The sequence below is a fragment of the Heptranchias perlo genome, chromosome 21 (assembly GCF_035084215.1).
Source record: "Heptranchias perlo isolate sHepPer1 chromosome 21, sHepPer1.hap1, whole genome shotgun sequence".
Classification (NCBI taxonomy): domain Eukaryota; kingdom Metazoa; phylum Chordata; class Chondrichthyes; order Hexanchiformes; family Hexanchidae; genus Heptranchias; species Heptranchias perlo.
In genome coordinates, this window is record NC_090345.1 from 27,623,136 (window position 1) to 27,650,543 (window position 27,408).

General features: G+C 40.4%; 1 protein-coding gene across 1 annotated transcript; it reads right to left on the minus strand.

Moving 5' to 3' along the window:
• Positions 1 to 18,587: 18,587 nt before the first annotated feature.
• Positions 18,588 to 26,529, minus strand: LOC137340087 (clarin-3). The gene is made up of 3 exons (XM_068002365.1): positions 26,124 to 26,529; positions 24,109 to 24,291; positions 18,588 to 22,418 (listed from the first exon to the last, which is right to left on the minus strand). The coding sequence occupies exons 1-3, from the start codon at positions 26,353 to 26,355 to the stop codon at positions 22,141 to 22,143; spliced, it is 693 nt and encodes a 230-aa protein (XP_067858466.1). The 5' UTR covers positions 26,356 to 26,529; the 3' UTR covers positions 18,588 to 22,140.
• Between the last annotated feature and the right edge of the window lie 879 nt (positions 26,530 to 27,408).

Consider the following 27,408-nt stretch of genomic DNA (forward strand, 5'->3'; position numbering starts at 1 on the left):
CTTCTTATATTCCTCTAGGCTTTCTGCAGTATTGAGCTTATGATGTCTGACATAAGCTTCCCTTTTTGCCTTATCTTACCCTGTATGCTCCTTGTCATCCAGGGGGCTCTAGATTTGGCAGTCCCATCCTTTTTCTTTGTGGGAACATGTTTACTCTGAACCCCTTGAATCTTCCCCTTGAATGTCTCCCACTGCTCTGACACTGATTTACCTTCAAGTATCTGTTTCCAGTCCACTTTTGCTAAATCACTTCTCAGCTTAATAAAATTGGCCTTTCCCCAATATAGAACTTTTACTCCTGTTCTATCTCTGTCCTTTTCCACAACTATGCTGCATCTAACTGAATTATGATCACTACCACCAAAATGCTCTCCCACTGCTACTCCTTCCACCTGCCCAGCTTCATTCTCTAAAACTAAATCCAGAACTGTGTGGAAATGCATAAAGAGATACCTGACCATATTAACTCTCTCTAGTACACCTAACCCACAAATGTAGAAATGCATGATGGATATTTGACCATATTAACTGACCAGCTAATTCAATTTAAAGCTCACATAATAGTTTCTCATGAAAACACACAGAAGCACAATTGTGTAATTACTTTGAGCTTTCACGTGCTGATAACTGTCTGACTAACAGAAATGAATGACCATATAGCCTTGAGACTAGCTACAGACTTACTGATAATAAAGACAATTTCTTAGGGAAAAAGCACTTTCCCAGGCCTGTGTCCAAAATATCGAGACGGCCATGGGAACCAGAGGGTGGGTTCCCTATTTTGATTGACTAACTACCTGAGCCAATAAAGAATGTACGTGTACGCCCATATTCTGTGACCAGGTGGGTGTTGTTACTGAACTGTATAAACGTGAGCTGTTTCTTGAACTCAGCGAAGACGTAGCCCCAACCATTGTTTGGGGTACTCTTCCACTTGCACAAGTTTCTAAATAAATTCTTGCTTGTCTGAATTAAGTGTTTGGGTGTTAATGCACTGTATAGAATACGTAATATTAAGTTTAAGTTTTCGACAGTTTCTTGGAGGTTCCACCGAGATCGCTTGTGATCCCTGGTAAGTACGGACACAGGTTGTCTGTACAAGCCGCAGACGCACTGCGATTAGTAAATGTATGCATTAACTGATGTGACTAATTCTTCTGTTTGCCCTATAGGAATTGGAAGGTGATCATAGGAAATGTGTTTCGTATAGACAAGGAGAAAAAAAAGGGGGAAGAAAAAAAAGAGAAAGAGACGCGCGACAGATTACTCGATATTGTCAGCTGCGGTGTTATAGTAACGGGCTGAGAGAGAGCAATAACGGAGTAGATCTGTGAAACCGGTGAAATTACTAGAGTGACGTTGAGGTTGCTGTATGGGACCAACAGACGGTCAGCTGCTAGTGGAGGCGCCAGGAAAAAAAAGAGGTAACAAGGCTACGGACTTGAGTAAAATAATGTTAACATTCGGAACAGTGTGAAATTACAAGTCTGTGGTGGCGACAAACGCAGGCTGGTGTTTATGTCGCGTTATCAATTCGGAAAAGTGTGAAATTATAATTTACCTTTCGTAGTGTTAAGGTATATAAGAATCTTGTGTAAGTCAGCTGATCCAACCAATTGCAGACGTTTTTCTCACGCACCTAGCCTGAGCTGGTTATTAAGAGGGTTTTAACCCCACGTGAAAGCCAGGACCCTAAAGTAGGTGTAGAGAACACATGACGTCTTGTCCAATCGGCTGAATTATCAAGTACAGAATTGCGATCATTAAATCGCTGTGTAACTATATTGTAAGAATTGTAAAATAGAGCTATGGGTGCCAGCGCAAGCAAAATCCCTCCAAAGGGAACACCTGCTGCTTATACGTACAGAAATTTTGGGAAAGAAACAACTGACGAGTTGATAGTTTGGTCAAAATGGACCAGGACTAGAAAATATCCTTTTCCTGAAGACGGCACATTTAATATGGACAGAATTAAGTGTTTAGAAAAATGTTTAGAAGACAGAGACCCGAAAAAGAAAGGTTCTTTTGTTTTCAGTGTACTGTCTCTTTAAAAAGCCTGTCCTTATTGTGAGTGTTTTATGTTGGTGTTGCGGGCCACACCCCCTTCTTACTGCGTCTTATGTGTTTTCCTCTTTTGTGTAATGTATCTGTTTTGTCTTGTGTTTAATTCTGATATTGCTGAATTAAAATTGGAGTTATTGAGGTTAAGTGACCTATTAAATTCTGGTTCTTATAAAATGTGAGCATGTCAAATTCCATGCATGGGATCTTCACAGAAAAATTGGCATTTTGAATTTCTTAAATGTCGAGTGATTTGAAGTTTAAGTTTTGTTGAGTATTGGTGAGTGTGAATTGATGTGTAAAGAATTAATGTTGTGTGTTACTGCAAATCGAAGATCGACATCTTGTTATCTAGTACAGGGCATCAATTTTGATAATTTTGGGATTAATCTTGGTTGTACTAAAATGTTGTGGAGATGCCGGTGATGGACTGGGGTTGACAAATGTGAGGAATCTTACAACACCAGGTTATAGTCCAACTGTTTTATTTGAAAATCACAAGCTTTCGGAGGCTTTCTCCTTCGTCAGGTGAGCGAGTCACTCGCTCACCTGACGAAGGAGAAAGCCTCCGAAAGCTTGTGATTTTCAAATAAAACAGTTGGACTATAACCTGGTGTTGTAAGATTCAGTACTAAAATGTGAAAGCTGTTAACTCTTTCAGCACACCCCTTTTTATCTTGTGATTGGCTGTGGTTTAAAAAAATGACCCAAAAACAGGACAGATAAAAAAGCTATCTGGTATCACCTTGACAGGAAAAGCCGGAAAGCTGGAACAGCTCGGAGAATTGGTTACAATCATACCCACAAAAAGTATGTGAGAAAAAATGAATTGGAAAGTTATAGTTGTGTATGGCGAGGACAGCAAATTATAAAACTTACGAAGCAATTAGAAATTGAGGGGAACCTAAACAAAAGTTGATCACAACAAACTGGAAATACTGGACTAACTATAATCTAAAATGTACGATGGGAAATGTTATTTCCCGGTATGAATGTTTTTTTTTAAAAAAAGAATTTATGTGAAAGCTGCGTTGACGTATGCGGAGAACGCTGCGTGCATCTGATATCTGGTTCCGTCGTTTTGTTTCCGCAAAAAAATAAAGTTAACCCCTTCCAAGGACACCGACATCTGTTTTCAATTCACCAAGCAACAACCTTTGCATTTATATAAAATAATTGACAAAATGGGGTTTCATTGTAAAAGAAAAGATAAAGTGCAGCTTTAAAGAATTACAAGTTACAGTTGCAGGATGGTCTCTGGTTATAAATTAATTCCATCTTCTTTGAAGCATTTTGTGCTATTGTGATTGATTCCTCCCCCACCCCTTAAGATTTTGACAAGCAAGAAGTAACTAACCCTTATTTCCGTATTGCTGAAGTTAAGGAATTGGACTGCACTAGTTTTTTTTAAGATGTTGGTCTGATACCTTCGTAGTCACAGCATTCTGAAAGTGGAAAGAGCAGGTACTGTTTAAACAGTTTTATTGTCTCTTGATAAAAACAATGATTTTTGTGAATTTTGAAGGGAGACACCCTCTTTCTTCAGGGTGCATGGTGAGGATCCTTGAACCCTCCTCCCCTGAGGGAATAGATGAAAAAAAAACACAAAAAAAACGGCGATAATGATCATATTGGCTTTCAATTGTCGTCTGAATGATAAGATTAGGGAAAAGGCTGTTTGCAAAGCTAAAGCAGAGTCTGAAAAGAAAGTAAAGGAGCTGCAAGCAAACAAGTTGGTCAATAAGAAACATTGGAGAAAACACTATGATTAAAATAAATTTCAAAAATAGTGTGCAAAATATATAGTGTAAAGCAATCCACAAATGTGAGAAGTGAAGGACAAAAATATCAGTCAAACCTGTGTGAGTAGAAAATTTGAAGCCAAATCGCCAAGTAGCTGAAAAAAAGAGTTAAATTTGCTGAGCGTCTAGCAGAGTGGAATGAAATATGGAAACTTAATCTCAGAGGGAGAAGTATCAAATTATTGCTACCACGAGAGCCAGTTAATGTTAACCCCTTCCATCCCAAGAAGCCAGACTGTCATGCCATCTTATCAGCCAAGAGCAGTTCAAACAGATAGGAATGACCCAGTCAGTTGAGAATTGTCTGAGGCTTGCCCAGAACGCAGGTGAACATGAGGTAACAATTGGTATAGGTTATGTTATTAAAATTGACCCAATTACTCGGAAATGCCAAAGGCTACAACTTGACTGAGATATAAGTTTCCACACAGACAATGCTACAGTGAAAAAAAAATTGATAAGAAAGGTGAATGTAAAACAAATTGTATGAAGAGAAAGCATAGGTTGGACAATTGGAAGTCCATTACTTGGGCTATGTACTGACACAGGGTACTAAACGCCTACCAGAAGATAGGAAATTGACAATTTTTAATTTACCCCGCCCACAATACGTTAAGGAAGTTCAACAAGTTCTGGGACTATTCAATTTTATTTTGAACTATTCACGAATAGTAGCTCCAATACAAGATTTGACGAAAGGGGGGAGACCTTCCCTGACAAATTATATAACTCGCATTGAGAACGTAATGTATGATAATGTGCAACATGAGCTTGTACTGGTAGTACTAGATTTAACCGATACGGCCCTACCCACATGGTGTTCTAAGAAAACTCAACAATTATATCAACACCTCCTAACTCAAGTGTTAAAACAAGGCGTGACATGGAATGAAGGTGGACATTGTAAAAGAGATAGACAAATGTGGAGTCAAGGTCTGTGATAAATGATATAGCAACTGCCTTTAATACGGGTGCCTCAATTGTTAACACCATTGATTTGGCAACATTAGATCAAAGGGTCGGAGATTTAGGGTCTCGCATTAAAGATATATTTAAAAAAATAAATGAAAATACAGATAAGGAATTGTCTGAGGATCAAATGCTGACCATACATTTGCAAAAGATAGCTACAGTGCTAGAAACACATGCCCAAACCATTAATAAATTAATAAAAGAGGAATATAACGTATCTTAGCAGGCGGCTGCTAATGACATCTGCAGTACATATGGTAACTGGATTGTGGAACAGACATGAGAGAACCTAACCCAGATACAGGCAGGGGAAGTACCCTTATGGATAACGAATCAACAACAGAGGGTGAACCTGACCCGTGGGCATGATGGAAGTGGTACCTCCAAGCGACTGTTAGCAGACAAAAACATCACCCCTTGCCAATTCAGGGCAATGGTGCGGGTGTACCCTACTCAAGTGGAGTGTAAACCTGACGGAGGAGGGCTCCTAGGGTTGGTACTAGTAATACTGGTGATGGCACCCGAAACCCAGGGACGAGAGGTGTATCAAGTACAGAATATTGGGGTAGTGAAGGACGGAATGCACATATCCCATCACAATATGTTACCATATGCTGTAAAAAAAAATTAAAGGGAATTTGGCTGGAACAAAATTAGAGGGATGTGTTACTAGACATGCTATCACTGTATGTCCACATAGTATTGGACACAGCCCAGAAGCACAGTGTGGGTTTAACAATACCGCTACCAATCAGGATATTAACTGTACCATGGAGGTCCTAGGGGCGGATCTAAAACCCACTCAAGTGGCATATGCCGGAAAGGGCGAATACTGTGTTACAACTAATTTGAAAATATTTAAATATGCCAACCTAACTTGTGATATTTTAAGTCCAGAGTTCTGCTTCATTCCTGAAGTCCCGGTTCGGATTGGACCCGAGGAACTGGTAGAGATACACCGGCATAACCTCACCACCTTATAAGTTTCTGAGGATATCAAAAAGGACATAAAAGAATATCAGGACACATTTGGGTATCTGATACCCCTATTGCCTGAATACTTGAAAGCATTGCGAATGGAGATACGCCTCTCCCAGAAGGTTTATTATAACCTACAACAGAACAATAGAAACATTAAGCATGACATTGACCAAATTAAAGTCACCACTTGGTGGGATGACCTCTGGAATTGGGGACTGAATATACAGATCCATCCTTAGATTCGATTAATTTCACATGTGTTAGTCGTAGTGCAGTTTGTTGTAATATGCTTCTTGATTTTCATGGCATGTAATAAATGTCGTAAGCAAAGGATGAAGGGTTTGGCAAAGGTAGTAAAACAGAGCCTGGGTGAGAATGTCCCCATTGTCTCTGTGATTTCAACTAAGAACACATCTTAATGGTACCGGGAGCAGCACCCGCTGGGGTAAGGTGCATGTAAAAGGGGAGACAATCATAGTTTGATAGGATTATCAGATGCTCTGCCTCTCTTCCACCTGGACTGGTGGCCAACACGAAGGGAACCTGGTTAAGATGAGGTACAGCATCTTGCATATGTAAATATCCAGGGGATGTCTAGGTGCTTGCAAGAGGGCAACACTGAGCGGGGCATACCTATGGGCAACCATGGGTGACGGATAAAGGTTGGCTATCTTGGGCTTAGCCAAGAGGATATTGTAGGGATAAAATTTGGATTAAGGGATATAAAGGGGAGGGCCCCAATTCACCGGTATAAAACGCTCTGAAAGGTACCATTCAGTCTCGTTAGGCTGGAAACAAAATATAAAGCACCATGGGATATTTGACTATGTTAGCCCTTTTCAAACTAACGTGGATAGGTTTAGCTGACCAAGGACATTCCCAGCTTGCTTGAGAAATGTTTAGAAGGAGTCTGTTCATGAGAAGAGATAAGAGTACAAAGGCGTATTGATGAAACATCTGCTGATGGGAATTAGCATAGGACCTGCTACAACCCCTGCTGCAAGTAGACTCAATCGCGTTTCAAGGGAACTGCGCATCAATACTTTCTTATACATGTCATATATGTATGAAAAACGTCAAGGTATCTCTAGTTGCTGGGTGTGCTCACATATCCCAATACAATCCAAGGGAGGCATTCCCCTCAGACCAGTCCCCCTAACTTCCCAAGAAATAGCGGAATGGGTAATAAATCAAATAGAAATTAACGGGAACAGAATGCCAGATAATGGCTGGATAAACGCGAAGACAAGTAAGGCAATGTTTGTGAGAAAACAATGGAAGGAGTATACAATCACAACAAAATGTGAAACCAAATTTCGGGGGTGGTACCAACCTAGTTACGATCGGACCCGTAAACCCCCGTTTTTAATCCTTACAAATACACCAAGATCTAATGGAACAATATGTTTGAGTAAGAATTCAGCGGGGGGGTGATACGATGGGATGGAGTAATTGCACTCAGGAAGAGTTTGAATGTCTAGCTGGAATAATGCTCTACTAGAATATTGTCCTTTATAAAGGACAAAAGGGGGGAATGTGGAAATGCATAAAGAGATACCTGACCATATTAACTCTCTCTAATACACCTAACCCACGAATGTAGAAATGCATGATGGATATTTGACCATATTAACTGACCAGCTAATTCAATTTAAAGCTCACATAATAGTTTCTCACGAAAACACACAGAAGCACAATTGTGTAATTACTTTGAGCTTTCACGTGCTGATAACTGTCTGACTAACAGAAATGAATGACCATATAGCCTTGAGACTAACTACAGACTTACTGATAATAAAGATAGTTTCTTAGGGAAAACGCACTTCCCAGGCCTGTGTCCAAAATATCGAGACGGCCATGGGAACCAGAGGGTGGGTTCCCTATTTTGATTGACTAACTACCTGAGCCAATAAAGAATGTACGTGTACGCCCATATTCTGTGACCAGGTGGGCGTTGTTACTGAACTGTATAAACGTGAGCTGTTTCTTGAACTCAGAGAAGACGTAGCCCCAACCATTGTTTGGGGTACTCTTCCACTTGCACAAGTTTCTAAATAAATTCTTGCTTGTCTGAATTAAGTGTTTGGGTGTTAATGCATTGTATGGAATAAGTAATATTAAGTTTAAGTTTTCGACAACTGCACCCCCCACCCCTCTTGTTGGGCTTGCTACGTACTGACTAAAAAAAAATTTCCTGAATGCAATTTAGGAATTGCATATAATATTCTAATTGTTGTAATTACCACATCCATCTCATTCACGTTTGTTTTATTAGTGATATTATTATTACACAGTTATATTGAAAAACTGATTAACTGAGCTGCTTATTGTGAAGGGTACTTCTGTGACACTGGAGCTCAGTTTGACAGTAGATACAAGTAACCATCTTTCAATCCAATAAACTGTCATAAAGCTTTATAAATATAAACTTCCCATTCACAAGTCCGTCACTTGTATTATGCATAACTAAAGTATTATGCTTTACTCCATAATACTTTAGTTTCCCATAACCTTTTGTTCCCTTTCGATTGTTTTCATGTTAACCACAGTTTCCTTTTATTCACTTGACAGCCCAGTTTTCTATTTTTAGTATTAACTCTCTTCCTTTTTTTTTTAAAACGGTGGCTCTCTACCCTGCTCTGCCACACCCAACCTCTCTGCCACATCCCACACAACCTGGCATCTTCCTATCTGACCACCCGGCCCAGAAAGATACTCCCCTCACTCCGCTCACCAGCCACCCAACATCAAGTGACAAGTGTTATAGCTCCTGACCGACAGCCTCCTTTATATTTCTTATCACCTGTTCCTACACTTGCCGAGACTTGAGGTCAGATGGCTAGGGAGGAGTAGCGACAAGGGCAGACACCTAAGGATTCATTGTCAAGTAAACTGAAATAATTTTATAATTTTAATTTCAAAGTACAAGAAGTAGACTAGGAGATGTTTGAAAACAAAGCATTGAGCTCCTTTTTTTGAAATTAGTATTATTTCCTTGATTTCCTCGATTAACGCATTAAAAATATTAATTACCAAAAAAAAATGCGTTTGACAGTCCTACTATAATGGTAAATAAACTCAGCTTATCCCTTCAAGATAGAGAATTGTCCTTTTGAATGTGAATGTATGCCTCTGGTAATTGATCAGCAAACCAGCAGAGGGCAGTGTAGTGAATAGATTGTCACTGGGTTGTGTTTCATCATATTTCTAACCATCTGATCATCAAACCTAAATAAACCCTGATTGGAAGAGGAGTCAAAATGAAATGCAAAGGAAAAGCATCCAACAAAGGATGACGATTCATAAAGAAATAAAATAAAGTTGGAAATCACTACAGAGATATCGGGTCAGAAATTGGTCAGAGCGGCGAGGCAATGCTCATCATAGCTCCTGCAAATTTAATTAACGAAAATACTTGCTGTGGTGGCCAATTGCTTGAATTTGAACTTTAAACAAAAGCCTCTGAGCAGCGTGAGTTGCCGAGCGGCTGGAAATGTTTGTGAGGAGAAGACACGGCCACAAAATCTGTCAGGAAAAGAAGTCACGCCCACAAATTCAGGTTGCATTGCTCAAGCAGGCAAGCAGACTTCATTCATTTAAAGTTTGTATTCTGGATGTTATTGTAAATAAAAAATTTACATTTTGTTTATAAAAAGCCAAAGAAATAATTGAATTAAAGAGACAGAAGGGAAAAGTTAGAAAAAAATGTAAATTTTAATTTTTTTCTAATGACCAAAAACTATTAAAATAAAGAGCAATAGGAGACTCCATATTTTTAAAAGTTAATTTTTTGTTGTTTGGCAGTCATTGAGACTAACTGTACTTTCAAAACTTAGTTTAGACCTGGTATTTTTAAGCGTATCTGTTTGGTGGTGTAATTAGTTACTTTCTAGCTGGGCAGATAAGCAAGTTGGCGCTTTTTCAATGATTTCCATGATTGCAGCGTGCGATGTCCCTTTAATTCGAAGCTGTCATATTGCCGGTGAAGCACTACAAGCAAGTTCACGATTTCAGCGTTTCACTGTACGTGTGCAAATGCGGGAACTTGCTCCTTCAATTCACCACTAAAAATTGAGAGCGCTGTTGAGCTCCTCCGTTATTTCGGGAGCGATTTCTGGGCCAAAAAGACTCAGTTAAAAAGAAAAGTTTATAAAAAAAGGGGGAGAAATTGGTCCTCGTTGCGCCCGTTTTTTGGGTAAAACATTTGCGTTGGGGGGACCAATTTCAGACATGATTTCTTGCGTCCGATTTCCCCTTGAACTGTGCCAATTGACAAATTGAAAGCCAGCAACTTCCAAATTTCTAGGACGTTGAATATCTGATTCAGTGCCCTAACACATATTTATCGTTATTCATCATCATCTGGGTGAAGCATGTAGTATGCATGCTCTGCTCAGCTTTTGTGGGTCTATAGTAGTCTAACCAGCGGTTCCTTAATGGGACTGCTGGACGCCGCCTACCAAAAGGTAAGTAACCTCTTTATACTTCCGTTTCTGTGGAGCCAGAAGGAGCAGGAGTGCTCCTCCTGGCTCCACAAAATTACTGTTGGCCGCACCCAGCCCAGGCTTGCCCTCCCCCCCACCCTGGTTCCAGTTCATCTCCCCTCTCCACATGGCTCATCAACTTTCCCAAGCCTCGACCGGCGAGTCTGACTGGTATCCTCGGCGTGCAGGTTTTCAGCAGATGAAGCTTAAGGCCTAATTTCCAGCGAGCCTCGGGCCGACATCTTCCAACCGCGATGCCCGTTTCGCGCCAGTTTCTGGCACCACTCCAATTTCTCGGCCAAAGACCCTTTTAGGGCAAATATTTATGGGGTATTCGTAAGGTTAGTCATCCAGGTAAAAGGGCTTAATAATAAACAGGTCATATTTTATTTTAATATTAGACAATGTGGAAATGCATAAAGGGATACTTGACCATATTAACTCTCTCTCTAATTCACCTAACTCACGAATGTGGAAATGCATGAAGGGATACTTGACCATATTAACTGACTAGCTAATTCACTTAAACTCAAATAATAAAGTTTCTCACAAAAACACATAGAAGCACAATTGTGTAATTACTTTTGAGTTTCTCATGCTGATAGCTGTCCTCCCTTTAGATGGAGAGGTAGCTGACTAACAGGAATAAATGACCATATAGCCTTGAGACTAGCTACACACTTACTGATAATAAAGACAGTTTCTTAGGGAAAAGCACTTTCCCAGGCCTGCGTCCAAGATATCAAGATGGCTATGGGAACTCGGGGGTGGGTTCCCTATTTTGATTGACCAACTACCTGAGCCAATAAAGAATGTACGTGTACACCCATATTCTGTGACAGGTGGGCGTTGTTACTGAGCTGCATAAACATGAGCTGTTTCTTGAACTCGGCGAAGATGTATCCTCAACCATTGTCTTGAAGTGCTCTTCCACTTGTATACAAGTGAAATAATAAATTCTCTCTTGTACTACTTTGTTTGGGTGTTAATGCATTGTATAGAATAAGTAATATTAAGTTTCCACAACACCTCCAGAGACATTGTTATAATTTGGGAAACGTCTGTGGTGCACACAGGCAGGCTCTTTGATTAATCTACAAACATATGTCAGATTATTTGTGGAACCATCCGTGTGACCAAATCAGTTGCTTTCACAAAGTAGTCCTAGAATCTGTTCAATTGCTTTAAACACGTTCCTATCTATACAGCTAAAAATAGTTTTACATTTCAATAGAAAACAGCTGATTCTGATTGGAACTGATTGTTAGGATTAACTCCATACACGGGCCCTAGTACTATTCATTATTTCCTGATTCCTAAATTATCTCCATTTTGCTAACTGGTCTAGTTTTGTCTTAAACTGTTATATTATTTTCCATGTCCAACTTTACTTTTTTGTCCTTTGCTAGTTTTCTCCCTGCTCTCATTTTTCAATTCATTTTTAATTTCTATGAATAAAAACAATATGAATTACAATTATTACCTGTCCCTTTCTGTAAAACTGTTTTCTGACCCACTTTAGTTTCCCTGTGCCAAATATCACATCCTGGCTAAGAGTGCAGAGTGCAGCTGTTGCAAGAACTCTACCATTCTGGAACTGGCTGTGACTCGTTCCTCAATATTTTCTCCATTCTTGTGCTGGAGTTCACTTAATGGGCCAGAAATCGCTCCCTAAATAACAGAGGAGCTCAATGGCGCTCTTGTTTTTAGTGGTGAATTGAAGGAGCAAGTTCCCGTGTTCACACAAGGGCACTGAAACGCGGAAATCCGGAACTTGCTCCTAGTGGTTTGCTGGCGATATGGCAGCTTTGAATTAAAGGGACATCGCACACTGCAATCAGAGAAATCACTGAAAAAGTGCCAACTTCCCAGCTGGAAAGTAACTAATTACGCCACCAAATAGGTACACTTAAAATTACCAGCTCTAAACTAAGTTTTAACAGCGTGGTAATCTTAATGACTGCCAAAACAACTGAAAATTAACTTTTAACAATGTGGAGTCTCATATCACTCCTTTAATAGTTTTTGGTCATTAAAATTTACCTTTTAAAATTAAAAAATTAAAAATTATTTTTTTGCTTTTCCCTTCTGTCTCTTTAATTCACTTATTTCTTCGGCTTTTTATTATTAAAAAAATAATTTTTTTATTTACAATGACATCCAGAATCCTAACTTTAAATGAATGAAGTCTGCTTGCCTGCTTGAGCAACGCAGCCTGACTCTATGGGCGTGACTTCTCTCCCTGACAGGTTTTGTGGGCGTGTCTTCTCCTCTCACAGACGATTCCAGCCGCGCGGCAACTCACACTGCTCAGAGACTGGGTTGAAAGCACACATTTTTTAAAAATTCAATGTCAAGCAATTCGACGGCACAGAGCCCGCAGTAAGTTTTATCGTTAATTTAATTCGCAGGAGCTGTGGTGAGCGCTGCCTCTGCGCAACATCTGGCCCATTGTCTTTCCCAGGTGGCCAGGCTGAGATCGGGCTAACCATCTAGGGACTGTGGGTGAGGATGTGCATCCTATCATTCAGTGGCACAACAAATAAGCCAAATTTCAATGTTCTATTTCCTTTCTGTTTCCTACTTCATTTTGCGTCATTCTTTCTTTCCTTCTTATTTTCTTTCTTCCTTTTCCTGCTATTTCTCTTTTCTGTGACTTTTCATTTCAACGTCTTTAATTATACTTACTCTTGGTTTTCACTTTTTTTCTCTACTCTTCCCTTCCCTCTGTTTTGAAGAACATATAATTCTTAGACAGAAGAACTAAGAAAGTTTGAGGAAGTTGTGTGATGACTTCAGTGGTAACAGACCAGATACTGTGTGAATGGTGTTATTGTGAAAATGTTCTCACAGATTTTAAAAGATTTGTCAACACAAATGTGCAAAGTCGTCGCTGAGTCATGATCACATCTACTGGAAACATTTTCATACTTGTGAATTCAAATTTCTACAGACAAAATGTGAAAGCCATATTGCAGCAGTTCCCACTGCAACACATGGGCATCTGAAGGTTTAAGCAGAATTTTCAGAACAGGCTGTGCCCCTAAAATACCCCCAGCTTGATATCTTGGTTACATTCCGTCTTTTCATGAGCAATTTAAAAGTTAATGGAAATTCCTGAGTGAAGGCAAAGCTTCAAGATCCCAGTCTAGAGTCTGTATTGTTCAACTAGTAAATCTACAGTGGAACAGAAGACACAGAGATGATTATACCAGAAGGTGACAACATTGGACCCATTATTAAACCATTTTTACATTTCTGCAGGATAAATTTTTTGACTCTTTTTCTTCTGTGGACTATTTGGACTGTTCTCTGCTTCTTCTGTTCTGTGCTTTTCAAGGAAAAATGAGAACCATCATTATTATGTGATTGGTCAATCTGAATCTTGCATTTAACTGAGCCATTTACTAATTAATGTAAGAGTTGGCCATTCACCAACGAAACTTCATATGCTGATTCATAGATTTGAGTACCATTCATGTAATATATCAGTACAAAGTATCTGTTATACCAATAGTAGAGCATGAACTCACGAAGAGTTAATTATTTTTGTCTTTTGCTAGCTACTGTGAAAATCAGTTCAGCTCTCTTCGAGTCCTATGAAACATTGGTCTTTGATCGTTATAGTTTTATTAAGTTTTTACTAAAACAAGTAATAGGAATTACCCCACAGCAGTTTCGAGTGCACCACCCAGTGTGGGTTTTTTGTGCCATTATGCCAATTTACAAATGACCCCCACTATGGAAAACAAACTTGATCCTTATGATAACTACGCATTATGAAGGCTTAAACACAACAGGATAGCTTTTCTCACCATCAGGATCATTCGTGTTGGCACAATTTGGGAAAGCAGGGGAAGGTAAAAAGATTTTCACTGGAGTTTCAGGATGGCCTTTTAAGGCTGGCCTAGAGTGCTCTCACACAAAAGTACAAGAGCAGAACTTAAGTGACAAATTTCAAGTTAGCAAAATGGAAATGAGTGTTTGTGGGATTTTCCGATCTTCTCGCTATCCCATCTAAAATGAATGATAATGGCCAGTGACATTCTGGTCATTGAGAAAGTGAGATCCTAAAGCTGTATTTCTGATTGCTACAATCTAAATTCTCAATATAGGAATTACTACAGGTGTTTCCTTGTGGCTGAGTTATTGGAGGCAGAAGAAGACATGAAAAGAGGGATGCAAGGCAGATTCACTTGCACCAGTAGTGGACGGCCCTTACCCTTACCCATGCAGCAATGTGTACAGATTAACGCATGCTTACTTCGGAATAACTGAGGACAACTGCCTTTACAGTCCTACTTCACCAGGCAGTGGTCACAGGGATAACACTGTTAATGGCATTGAAAACAATTTTACAACACCAAGTTATAGTCCAGCAATTTTATTTTAAATTCACAAGCTTTCGGAGGCTTCCCCCTTCGTCAGGTGAACGATGTGAAAATGAAATCCTCGAAATGATTCATTTCGAGGATTTCATTTTCACATCGTTCACCTGACGAAGGGGGAAGCCTCCGAAAGCTTGTGAATTTAAAATAAAATTGCTGGACTATAACTTGGTGTTGTAAAATTGTTTACAATTGTCAACCCCAGTCCATCACCGGCATCTCCACATAATGGCATTGAAGATCACTACAACACAAAACCTTTATGCTGCTGGATCCTTCCAAGCTATCTCGGGGGACATCTGCAACGTCAGTCAATCTGCAGTGCACAGAGGCATCAACAGGTCACTGAAGTGTTGTTCACCAGGGCAATCTCTTTCCCATGGAAAACTGACAGCAAAATGAGAGGCCATTGCAACTTTTACAAGTTGCACGATTCCCTAAAACCTAAGGTATTATTGTTGGCAAGGTTGTGGGGAATCTAAAACTAGGGGGCATAGTCTCAGAATAAGGGGTCACCCATTTAAGACGGAAATGAGGAGGAATTTCTTCTCCCAGTGGGTCGTGAATCTTTGGAATTCTTTACCCCAAAAAGCTGTGGAGGCTGAGTCATTGAATACATTCAAGGCTGAGTTAGACAAATTTTTGATCAGCAAGGGAGTCAAAGGATATCAGGAAAAGGAGGGAAAGTGGAGTTGAGGTAAAAATCAGATCAACCATGATCTCAGTAAATGGCGGAGCAGGCTCGAAGGGCCAAATGGCCTACTCCTGCTCCTATCTCTTATGGTCTTATGGTTTATTGTATATTAGAGACTAAGGCTGCCATAGCGACAGTGTGAGAATTCACAAAAGATAGCTCCACTGTTTGAAGGTCCACTGTCACTGGAGTTGCCACATGTTCTGTGCTGGATGGTGGTACCAATAGGCAGTCATGCACAGCTGCGTGGATGTGGGCAGCCGACACTTCCATAGTCACCACCAGGGTGTTTTACACATACTCAAACCAATGCATAAAATATTTGTGCTCAGATTGGGGCCTTCTTTGATATCCAAGCCAAAAGATCAACATGAATATTAAATAAAGGTCAACCCCAGAGCTCCAATGGGGTTGGGTGCACTGTCTGTTTGTTTGGGCACAAAGCCTTCGGTGTGACATTCCCAATTGAACAACAACAAAATCATCTTGCATTTCTATAGTGCCTTTAACATAGAAAAAAACGGTTACAAACACTGTAGAAATCAGAAAATCTTCCCCTAACATGTTGAAATGTGAGTTCCCATGTGCCTGGAATACTTAAGGTTTTCAAGTACTGAATACTGAAAATATGTTCCTGCATTACAATGAGTGGAAGATGTGCCATCATCATTGTCTTGATGATACTAAGAGCCGACATCTGTACAAAGTACTTGACTGATGAAAGGTTAATGCACAATGAGTCACTCCAGCAGAATTTATGTGCGTGCGTCATTGGAAAACCTACATAAACTTTTACAACTACAGTGCCGGTACCTCATCAGCACTTTATTCTCTCTGGGAGACAATTTTACCAAAACACCATTAACATCAATTAATAAATTTTATGTGGATAAAATGTTGAAGTTTATATGTTCCTTTGGGTTTGATGAATTTCTTTGAGCAGGAATTTGAAAATAAACTGCCAATCCAGTTCTGACATAACCAGTAACCCATCTTTTCTCTTTACAGATGCTGATTGCCACACTTTGGTCAGAGTTTGGGTGTGGACGTATTTTGCTTCATAAACTGCAGTCACTAAGTGCAATATTTCCACTAAATTAAAACCTTAGGGGCTATACTGGATAACCCCCGAAACTGGGTGTGGGAGTCGCAGTGCGCGATTAACCCGCGCCCGGGCGTTGAGATGCAGGCAGCACATAACATTCGTGCTATCTAGTGATTTACCTGATAGCTGCAAGCAACCAGGTCTACCTTCGCTGTTGAGTGGCTGCTCACCAGTAGGGGGGCCCGATTTCGTGAATGGCTAGCACCACTTAAAGGCAATCTGCACCTCTTATTTGCAAAATATAAGATACGGGTCCACACGGAGTCTAAACGGAGATCAGACATTGCACACGTAAAACGCAGATGCAGATCCCGTCCCTACGTTTACAAACTGTTGAGTTATGTTAAAACATTGAATAAAGGTTGCGCACTACTAAATCCCACATCCTCCAATCTGCACGCCAGACCTCACCAATCAGCCAATCTGAGTTTGTACCACACCTTCGAGAGAGTGTGCACCAAGGTTCTCTGATGATGCACTAGAGGCTTTGGTGCAAGAGGTGTATAGAAAGAGGGGCATCCTATATCCGCGGTTGGGGGCGAGGCCCTCCAGACCCATGTTTAAGAGGCAGTGGGAGGCAGTAGGGGGTGAAGTCAATGCCAAACAGCACCACGAACATGGATGCAGTGCAGGAAGAAGTTCAGTGCTTTGCCACGAGTGATCAAAGTGTGTGAGGTCAACTGTCAAGTGGCATCTCCTACCAACTGCACCATTAATCGCATCCACTGCCCCACGCACTACACCCCATCACCCACATACCAACAAACTCTCTCAATCAGTACTCAACTCTTCCAATCAGATGCTTCCACTCACCCTCACACATTACCACTGTTGCAAGCCGCATATTCAAAATTCATGGGTCACATACACTGGCAGCTATTCAACCATGACAGGCACATCACCCAAACACCTTGCCGACACTCACCGACACACGTCCTGCTTTCTTGCAGGAGCAGGTGCCACATAATAGGAGGCAGCAAGTGGCAGAGGCTCCATGGAGCATGATCCTACTGTCATCTCTCAGGATGACAGCATTCCTATCCCAACTCTGCCACTCTGTCAGTGCCCTTACTGTTGCCTGTCAGCTAGCCAGCCCACTCCCTGTAGAGTATTGAAACTTTATTATAGGAACATAGGAAGACAGGGACAGGAATAGGCCATTTAGCCCCTCAAGCCTGTTCCGCCATTCAATGCGATCATGGCTGATCTGTGACCTAACTCCAGATACCCGTCTTAGCCCCATATCCCTTAATACCTTTGGTTAACAAAGATCTATCAATCTCAGATTTAAAATTAACAATTGAGCTAGCATCAACTGCTGTTTGCGGAAGAGCGTTCCAAACTTCTACCACCCTTTGCGCGTAGAAGCGTTTCCTAACTTCACTCCTGAAAGTTCTGGCTCTAATCTTTAGGCTATGTCCCCTAGTCCTCCAGAAGGAAACCTCCAAAAACAGGTACAAATGCATCAGCAGCCAGAGCAATAATTCAGCAACTAACCTGTAATTCCTCCATGATCCCTTTAAATAGCACTGGTGGGAGGGTCCTCCATACTGTTTACGACCTGTTCAGCTGTGCAAGGTTAAGACAGTGCGTTGGCTGGAGAGTTGAGTTCCAAAATCGAATCTGTCCCTTTAAATCAGCGTTGCACACTGATCTACCGCACATTCTCTCTACTTTACATGCTGCCGGCGTTTGTAATCTGCGTATGCGCAAACGCCTTTACCTAGATGGCGTCCGGTGCACATCACGCTAGAAGTGTGCACGCGTATTCCGGACGCCATTTTGGGTCCTTAGGAGGCCGCTTAGCGCCTTCAAAACGGGCGCTATGGGGCCCAATTTATAGCCCTATATTTAGAACCTACTTCAATTCTTAGTTGGCATTGTTATATTGCAAAGGACAACGAAATAAAGGTTACACTCAGACCACTCTGTATGTAAATAATAACGTTAGATCAAAACAAGCAAACTGTCGTTGAGCAGAAATGAACTCTGAGGTGATTCCAGCGCAGTGTTCATAAATATTAACAGTCAATTTGTATCCAAATGCTTTTTTACAAGTATGCATAAAACATGCCTCAGAAAGTCAAATATGACACTAGATTTTTAAAAAATCAGTTTTTATTTAATAAATTTATTTTTATATTTAAGCTTCTAGCCATTTCAAAGTGCATGGATGGGGACATCTCAGCAATCTGTGCTTTACCAAACAAAGATTTTTCACATAAAGGCACACATTAGTACAATACATAATTCATCAAACAAAAATAAAATACATCAATCTCTTACTAAATGTCAAATTGATGTCATTTACATACACAGTCCCAAATAGAAATTAATTTTTAATACGCACTTAATATTTAGGAACAACATCCTACACTACATTTGGGGCTAGATTTTCTTAACATTACACCAGCATCTAACAGTATACGAACTGTGAACTATTCAATAGTAACTTTCAAAAGAGAATTGGTTATATACTTGAAAAGGAAAAATTTGCAGGGCTATAGGGAAAGAGCAGGGGAATGGGACTAATTGGATAACTCTTTCAAAGAGCCGGCACAGGCACGATGGGCCAAATGGCCACCTCCTGTGTTATATGGTTCTATGATCTATGATTTTACCCCCGTGTAAAATTATGGTGTACCTCTAGGAAGGCTGTTGGGTTAGACAAATAGTAATGGTAATTACTACTACATTTTAATAATAGAATTTGGCATTAGTAGTGCTGGCCCAACAACAGCAACAAAATTCATTGCTCCCATATAGGACGTCATCAGTTTATCTAGTCAGTAACTAAGCCATTCAGGCCGGGAAAGACCCTGATTGAAACCCCTATCTGTATTGAGTTAGCTGATCTCAGTTAAGGCAGAGGGGTGCTCAGCACCGATGGGTTAAAGAGAACAAATCAGGCAGGGATCTCACTCCTGGTGAAAGTGCAGCTGTGTGCATTTTGGATTAAGACAGAATTGATCTCAACTGTGATGCCCCCTGCATGGCTGGCTGAGACTCTAGGCTCATGCATCAATAATGGCCACTTGAGTGAGGTGCTGGTAGGAGACTGGCACGTAATGAAACCATACCTCAGCAAGAAATTAATGCCATCAGGAGAGGAGGGGAAAGAACAGATGAGAAAAATATTAATACATAGAAATAGTTTAATTATGTATTAGTCTCTGCCACTCCTTGTTGATACAGCCATCTTGAGGAAGCACAGCAGTCGCTGCTGGAAACTGAGATGAATAAACTGTCACTTTTACAGCCCTGCTCTCAAGGGGCAAGGATTTCTAATTGGGCTTACAGAAATTTGTTTCAAGCCAATGTCCAGGGAGGAACGAGCCTATTAAATATGGAATGCTTTTTAAAGTTGATCCTTCCAATGTCAAAATTCTGCATTTCTACAAATTAATTTGAATGATTCATACAAAATTTACACTTTTGACCCTGGACTGAGCATTTGTGAATATTTTTCCACCAAAGCACTTGGAATTAGTCGTTAGAGCACACACAAATAGCAAAAATGTAGTCCGCTGAGCATATATATTAAAAAGCAGTGTCCATTTAGAAGAATTCCAAAGCCATAAAGCATTGGTCATAATTCATCTTATCTAGGACATAGATTTCATTGCATTTTTCATTCAATTAATCAAAGAAAAAGACAGTATATGTCCAAGGAAATCAGTTGGATTTTACTAAAATTTTGCAGTGATTAAAGAATTAATTAACATTTTGTAATCAAAATGCTCCCAAAGCAAATCTGATGCCACATCTCACCTGCCTGTAAATATCTTGTCAACAGTGTTATTGGATTATGTCCACTCGTGCTTATCAAAAGTAAGTGTAAATTTAATAGTAACAGGGAAACAATCATTAAAACATTTACATTTTAACATTTTATTTAACAGCTAGTGACCTAACTGTCTGTTGTGTGGTAAGTAAATAGGCATGAGTTGCACCTGGAGTACTGTGAGCAGTTCTGGGCACTGCACCTTCGGAAGGACATATTGGCCTTGGAGGGAGTGCAGCGTAGGTTTACTAGAATGATACCCGGACTTCAAGGGTTAAGTTACGAGGAGAGATTACACAAATTGGGGTTGTATTCTCTAGAGTTTAGAAGGTTAAGGGGTGATCTGATCGAAGTTTATAAGATATTAAGGGGAACGGATAGAGAGAAACTATTTCTGCTGGTTGGGGATTCTAGGAGCAGGGGGCACAGTCTAAAAATTAGAGCCAGACCTTTCAGGAGCGAGATTAGAAAACATTTCTACACACAAAGGGTGGTAGAAGTTTGGAACTCTCTTCCGCAAACGGCAATTGATACTAGCTCAATTGCTAAATTTAAATCTGAGGTAGATAGCTTTTTGGCAACCAAAGGTATTAAGGGATATGGGCCAAAGGCAGGTATATGGAGTTAGATCACAGATCAGCCATGATCTTATCAAATGGCAGAGCAGGCACGAGGGGCTGAATGGCCTACTCCTGTTCCTATATTCCTATGTTCCTATGATCCTCAAAGTATGCAAAAATACATCGCTAGATTGTTTCCTCAGGCTTCTTAACCTTAACAAAATTTGACAATATTTCACATGTTCCTATTTATGATGCTATCTGAATCTTTCAATTAATCATTCCTTGTAATCATTCCCACGTACTCCATTATCCTCTATATAATCACTGGAGTACCTGTTGCCTTTGCATATAGTGCACATTCTGTGGGGTAGTTCTATTCAGTTTTGAAGCAGTTCACATGCCAGCTGTCAATATGTATGTCAGAGCTTTCAATTTTGTTTATGCAGGATGCTGTTCACAATGAGGAATTGACAATTGTGGCAAAATTACTGATGTTTAATCAAGAAAACATTTGCAGTTAATTATTGGGAAATTTAACAGGCAGTACATAGTATACGGAGAATTATGATTATGCAGTGATAAATACAAATCCATCAAGGAGTTCTGATGATATCATGGGGCCGAGTTTCCTGTGCTTTGCACCCAGGCACAAAGCAGAGGAAAAAGGTGCAAAAATACATTACGTCAGGTCACCATCTCATTGTGCTTCACTTGCACTTCCGGGGTATCCCAGAGGGCTTCAGCCTCAAGCAGGCATCCATATGTAAATAACGCAGCAGTGATTTCAGAACTTTGTCCCCTCCGATTCAGTGTGCATACCCATTCCAAGGGCCTTCCTCCACCAGAAGCATGATAGAGCCGTACTAATGACCTGAACCCGTAAATACAGGTAAATTCAGACCCATTCTGCTGGGAAATGGTAAGTCAGCCTCCACAAATCTTGATATTAAGGTCTGAGCAGTTTATAATCATTGCCTCAACTTCAAAAGCCTGGAAATTGCTCCCAAGTAATAGTTTTTTTTCCCTTAATATAATCTGTGACATTTTTGCAGAATGTTTTATTCCATTTTGGGTCTTTTTGTCAGCAATGGGTAGCAGACAGTAACACACACTGTGCTGTGTCTAGACTATATGTTGAACTGAAGGAATAATCATTTTGACATTATCTGGGCAAATTTACCTTATGATAATCACATAGTCAGTATGTATCCTACCAGATTACCTGGCACTCCTATAATCCCTAGAATATTAGTTTTGCATTTCTCCTCTTCACATCAGTCACTAAACGCTTGTGTATAATTTAGAATTAATACATCAAAACATCTTTGGGTGCATTTTCAGTTGGTCTTTTCTGTTCCCTTTCTCTGGTGTAATTTGCATGTTGATAAGCATAGATAATTCCAATTGTGGTAATATTAAGAGCAAGAGACAGCAAGATAAGCCAAAATGAGTACTCATAACTATTAGTCTTATGCTTGAATGTAACCAGGTTCTCTTTAACTGAATTTTTCACCAATACTGTGGATAAATCGTTCACTGTTGTATTCACCGCAAACAGAACCATTGCCAAAAATGTTGAAATACCTAAAAGGAAGAAGTTTTCTCTTAGTATGTTATATTTAAATAATTAACAGTACTAAGTTTAGAAGTTGCATAATCTTTTATATGTTTTCAGAGTAATAACACACCTATTAACAATATATATAATAAAAACCTTAGATTTCATTTGATCCTACCAAACTTTGAAAGGAAGTGACCTTTAAAAAAAAAACAGATTGCCCTATTTTCATGTAATTTTTCTGTTTCCATTTGTTAGATTTCTTGGGCTAAATTTTACAATCAGTCATAGTCAATGATTGGAAAATCTAGCCCAGTTGTGCCATGCACCACCCTTGACTGAAAGCGTAGATTATGGGCTATAGCAAACAAAGGACACTCTCCTAATTCAGCCTCATCAGAGGGAGATGCAGAATGGAGTCTAACCACTTCTCCACAGAGAGAAAACAAGTATTGCTGGTTAGCTAAGAGCATTAATGGTAGAGTGTTAGGAATAAGTTGCTTGATCATTGTTCGCTTGCCTTAGGAATGATGCAAAGTACATAGGGACCTAATGAAAGGAAGTTATAAGCTGGGGTTTAAGAGAAAAAAAGTCTTCTTTCAAAGTTACATTGCAATCAAATAGCAATAATAAGCTTGCATTTCTACTGAACGACTCAATTCAGAATAAGGGATTGTATTGAAGGTCTTCATTCATTGACCTCATACATTGATCCTCCAGGTTATTCCCAGTTTCACAGTACAGCATATATACATTAAAGGGGCATCAATAGCACTGAAAAATTGTTAGATAATCTTTTCAGTAGTATTTATATATGTGTCGATAACATCATCTATAACACAGTGATGCCACTTGGATCGAAGATCAAGTCTACCTGTGGTTCACTGGTAGTGCTTTCACCTCTGAATCAGATAGTCATGGGTTCAAGCCCCACTCCAGAGACTTGAGTACATAATCTCGGCTGACACTCCAGTGCAGTACTGAGGGAATACTGCACTGTTGGAGATGTCAACTTTCGAATGAAATGTTAAACAAATCTCATGGCACTACTCAAAGAAGAGCAGTGGAGTTCTCCCATTGTCCGGACCAACATTTATCCCTCAATCAACACCACTAGAAAAAACAGCTTAATTAGTCATTTATCTCATTGCTATTTGTGTGACTTTGCTGTATGCAAATTGACTGCTGCATTTCCCTAAATTACAACAGTGACTGCACTTCAAAGAAAAAAGGCATTTCATTGGCTGTGAAGCACTTTGGGACATCCTGAGGTTGTGAAAGTTAAATGCAAATTCTTTCTTTACTCTTCAAAATCTGTTTCATAAAAACATGTGCTGTGGCGACACAGACTTTCTGGCAGCTAAAACAGTGTTGTCCAGAAGAGTTTTCAGAGAAGTTTTCCTAGTTAATCTATGAACTGAGTATGCCTGAAAACTCAAAAAAAATTCCTCCTTTAATTATTGCTTGAAAAGGACAGAAAAACCTGGTTGCAAGGTATGTAAAGTTGTTCTCGTGATCATACTATTTAACTGCAACTTTCAAGAGAAGGCAAAATGACAGAATATTAAACTGTATAACTGACTGGTTTAATCATGCAAAATAAAATATCAAAGAAAGGAGTTGCATTTAAGCTTATTTTAAGTAGCGAACAAAAATAATTCAAATACTGTAAATTCCAGCTTTCGTTCAAATACCAATTCCTTCATTCTTACTTACAGCTTATGGAGGTACATGCGTAAACACTGACAGGCCCACAGATATTCTCATACGGATTACTGACGCTATTGTAGAAGGTTACTACGGCACTTAGCAGTGAAAACAACAGTCCGAAAACGAGGAACAGGATAACTAGGATGTGGACAACTCTTGCGGTGCCTGCATTGTTGAAATTTTCCAAAACTGAAAGTACAAAGCACACAATAAGAGTTGGAACATTGCATTCCTTTTCACAATTTACTAAACCCATGAAATCAATCATCTCTTTTCTGTGATTTTCAAGAAATTCTGCAATCACATTTTGCCTGAAAGTGCTGAATGAATATAACTTATAACTTTTGGCTTTCACTAATCTTTACTGGAGCATTGAAAAATTACATCCCTGCTACCTTGAGATAACTATAATTTTGTGAGATAAAAACCGAAAATGGTGGAAACACTCAGCAGGTCAGGCAGCATCTGTGGAGAGAGAAACAGAGTTAATGGGAGGAATTTTAACCCCAAGACGGGTGGGAGAGGGACAGGGAGGGGGTTAAAAGTTCAAAAGTGGGAAACCCAACCCCAACCCGCCTCTGGTTTTAACGGAGGCAGGTTGGGAGGTGAGCGACTAATCTGCTCTCCAGAGGCGGGTTCATCATTTAAAGAGGCCACATGCCTCAAATTTTAGCTCTGTTTTAAATTTAATGGCTGTGGGCCGGGTTTCCCAGGGCTCGGGAAACCTGGCAGCTGAAGGGAGGCGAGAATGTCCGGATCCAACAGGTAAGTGCCTTTCCAGCACTGCTTGTGGGCCAAGAGAAGCAGGAGTGCTTTCCCCCAGCTCCCCAAGCAAACCTGTTTCCTACTCCATGTGATCAGACCCCGTGGTGGGAACCCCCCGCGATGAGAACTCCCCCTGCCATCGGACCCTCTCCCCTGCAATCGGACCCCCATGATCGCGCCCTCCCAATCTATCCACGACATTCCCGATCTCTTCGCCACCACCCCCCCCCCCCCACCCCGATCAATCCACGGTCCTCTTCCCCCCAGTGCCCCCCCGACCCACAATCCTCCCTCCCTCCCTCCTCTCTGCTCCCCAGCTATGACCTGGTGCCCCAGGCCTGCCAGCCCGGAAATGGAGCAGGCTGTGTTTCCGCATGTAAATCTGATATACAAGGTGGATTTTCCTTGTCATGGTAGGATATTGGTGGGGAGGGATTTTTGCTATTTTCCTAGATTGGAGTCATTTTTTTTGCCGGGTGGTCTCCCAGTGGATCCCCACCTCCAAGCTGGAGTCTGCCGCTTCCAGGGTGCAAAATCTCAGCCCACTGCAACACCGGAAGATATGCCTGGGCATTCAAAGAGCTCTGAAGAGACATCGGCTGGGACCAAGGCTTAAAAAGGTATGTTTTCTTGGCCACATAGAGAGGGAGGAGCCTCCTACTACACCCTTTCCCCCCACTTGTGCCCATTTGGACAGTTATCATCGATACACCGGACCTATCACCACTTTCCACCAGACCATCCTGGGGAGCAGCAGTGACAGGGTGGGGTGGAGGGAAATGGGCCAGAAGGCTAGGCATCAACCCCTTGCCAGCATTTACATGTGGGGAAGGGGAGGCCAGCAGCAGTCCTAGCAGCGGGAGATAAATCAAGGTGAAGGCAGAGAGGCAGTGTCAGCTCTCACCCACCCCATTTTCCTGCCATTTCCATCACTATAACAGCGGAGGAAAATTCCGCACACTATCTCTCCGCAAATGCACATGGTAGAGGAAAGACATGGAAGGCGTCAATGCCTGTGAACAGAAAATACATATCATCCCTCTGTATATTCATGCCACCATTTATTAAAAAGGACAGATAGATCAAAATGTTGTGGCTCTTGGCAGATTAAATTTGAGTATTCCAAAACGGTTGAGTTCGGGTCATTAGAGATTTGTAATATACTTCCATCATCCTCTCTATCACCGAATCTGAATGTTTAAATTCTCATGTAAATCTCAATACTGTACTGTATTAAAAAAAAATGCAGCAATTACCTTTGACAAACCCGTCTTCAGTGAAGATTGGACAACCATTGTTTTCACGCAAACCGTCAAACAACCCGTACTTAAGGTTCATTTCACCAACTGCGTCGCCACTTTTATTCTCACAGTCCATTATAGTGTCCACCCAAGAATCTGTTGCCATTATTGCAGATATTAACATACAAGTTCCCAGGCTGACGGAAAATCCTGCCGTATACATTAATTTCTTCCTTAGAGATGGCATTTTCTTGAGCTATTATTCTTCTCAGTTATGTACAAAATAATTTTAAAACAGAAAGTGTTGCAATTTTAACATTTTCTATCACAATTTTTAGTAAAAATGTATCGACCTCCGGTTATGCAGTCCAGCTACGTGGTAGGCTTGCCTCGTGAATGCTGAACTTTTCCCGAAGTAAAAAAAAATGGACCTTGTATCAAGAGTAAAAAGCAATAAAGTGCTATGATGATTGGACCTTGCCCAGGAGCAAACTGTAACCGTAGTTTTACTTAACAACATTAAACCACAGTAAACAGGTGTTTGGTATCTACTCTCATCTTTTCATGTTATGTACACTTTCTAAATCTTTACTGCTCATGGACTGATAAAATTAATTCTGATTTTGAATACTCCACGCTTCTCCTGCCCACATACAATTGCTTCAATTCAGATTAACCAATAAGAATCACTGAACGATACTAAATAAAACATTTAAATTCATTAATAAATCTTTAGTGGTTGCCGTGGAGAACTTCACTACCCTGGTGATTATTAGGGAATCCTGACTGTCTTGTATACAGTTGTTCATGTGTTACTGGTATTCCTGTACACAAAACATCTGATCAGTGCAGGGAATGACACATAAGGGGCAAATGGGTGGTGCAATGAGTTGTCATACTACCCTTTCACCTGGGTTTAAATCCATTCTAGACTGCAGAGGTGAAAGTCTTCTTTCTCTGCCGAGTGTAACAGGTGTGGGCAGTCACAATCCAGTTCTTAGTGTCGACAGTACAAAACTACCTGTAATTTGACACAAAAGGGTCGATTTTCCATTCCAGGCTAAGTTTAGGCTTTTCTGCTTCTTTGCTGGTGCAACTTCAGCCAACAGCGAGGAAGCAGACTGCCCACAATTTTCTGTGATCAGCTTATTTAAATAATTATTCATAGCTAGCTGCACAGTTTTAACTTTGTGCTAAGATCTAGCCTAATGAGGAACGTGCAAAACCTGGCCAGTAGCTCAAATTTAAAGGGGTGTGTTTACATAAAGGTAAGTTACTGCATATGGGGACAAATACTGTT

Bases quoted from the DNA above. Each gene is read 5' to 3' on its own strand.
- LOC137340087 (XM_068002365.1), bottom strand. From the start codon at position 26,355: ATGCCATCTCTAAGGAAGAAATTAATGTATACGGCAGGATTTTCCGTC. The intron at 24,292-26,123 runs GTAATTGCTGCA...TTGTACTTTCAG, and splicing joins TGAAGACGGGTTTGTCAAAG to TTTTGGAAAATTTCAACAAT. The intron at 22,419-24,108 runs GTAAGTAAGAAT...TCTTCCTTTTAG, and splicing joins CGCATGTACCTCCATAAGCT to GTATTTCAACATTTTTGGCA.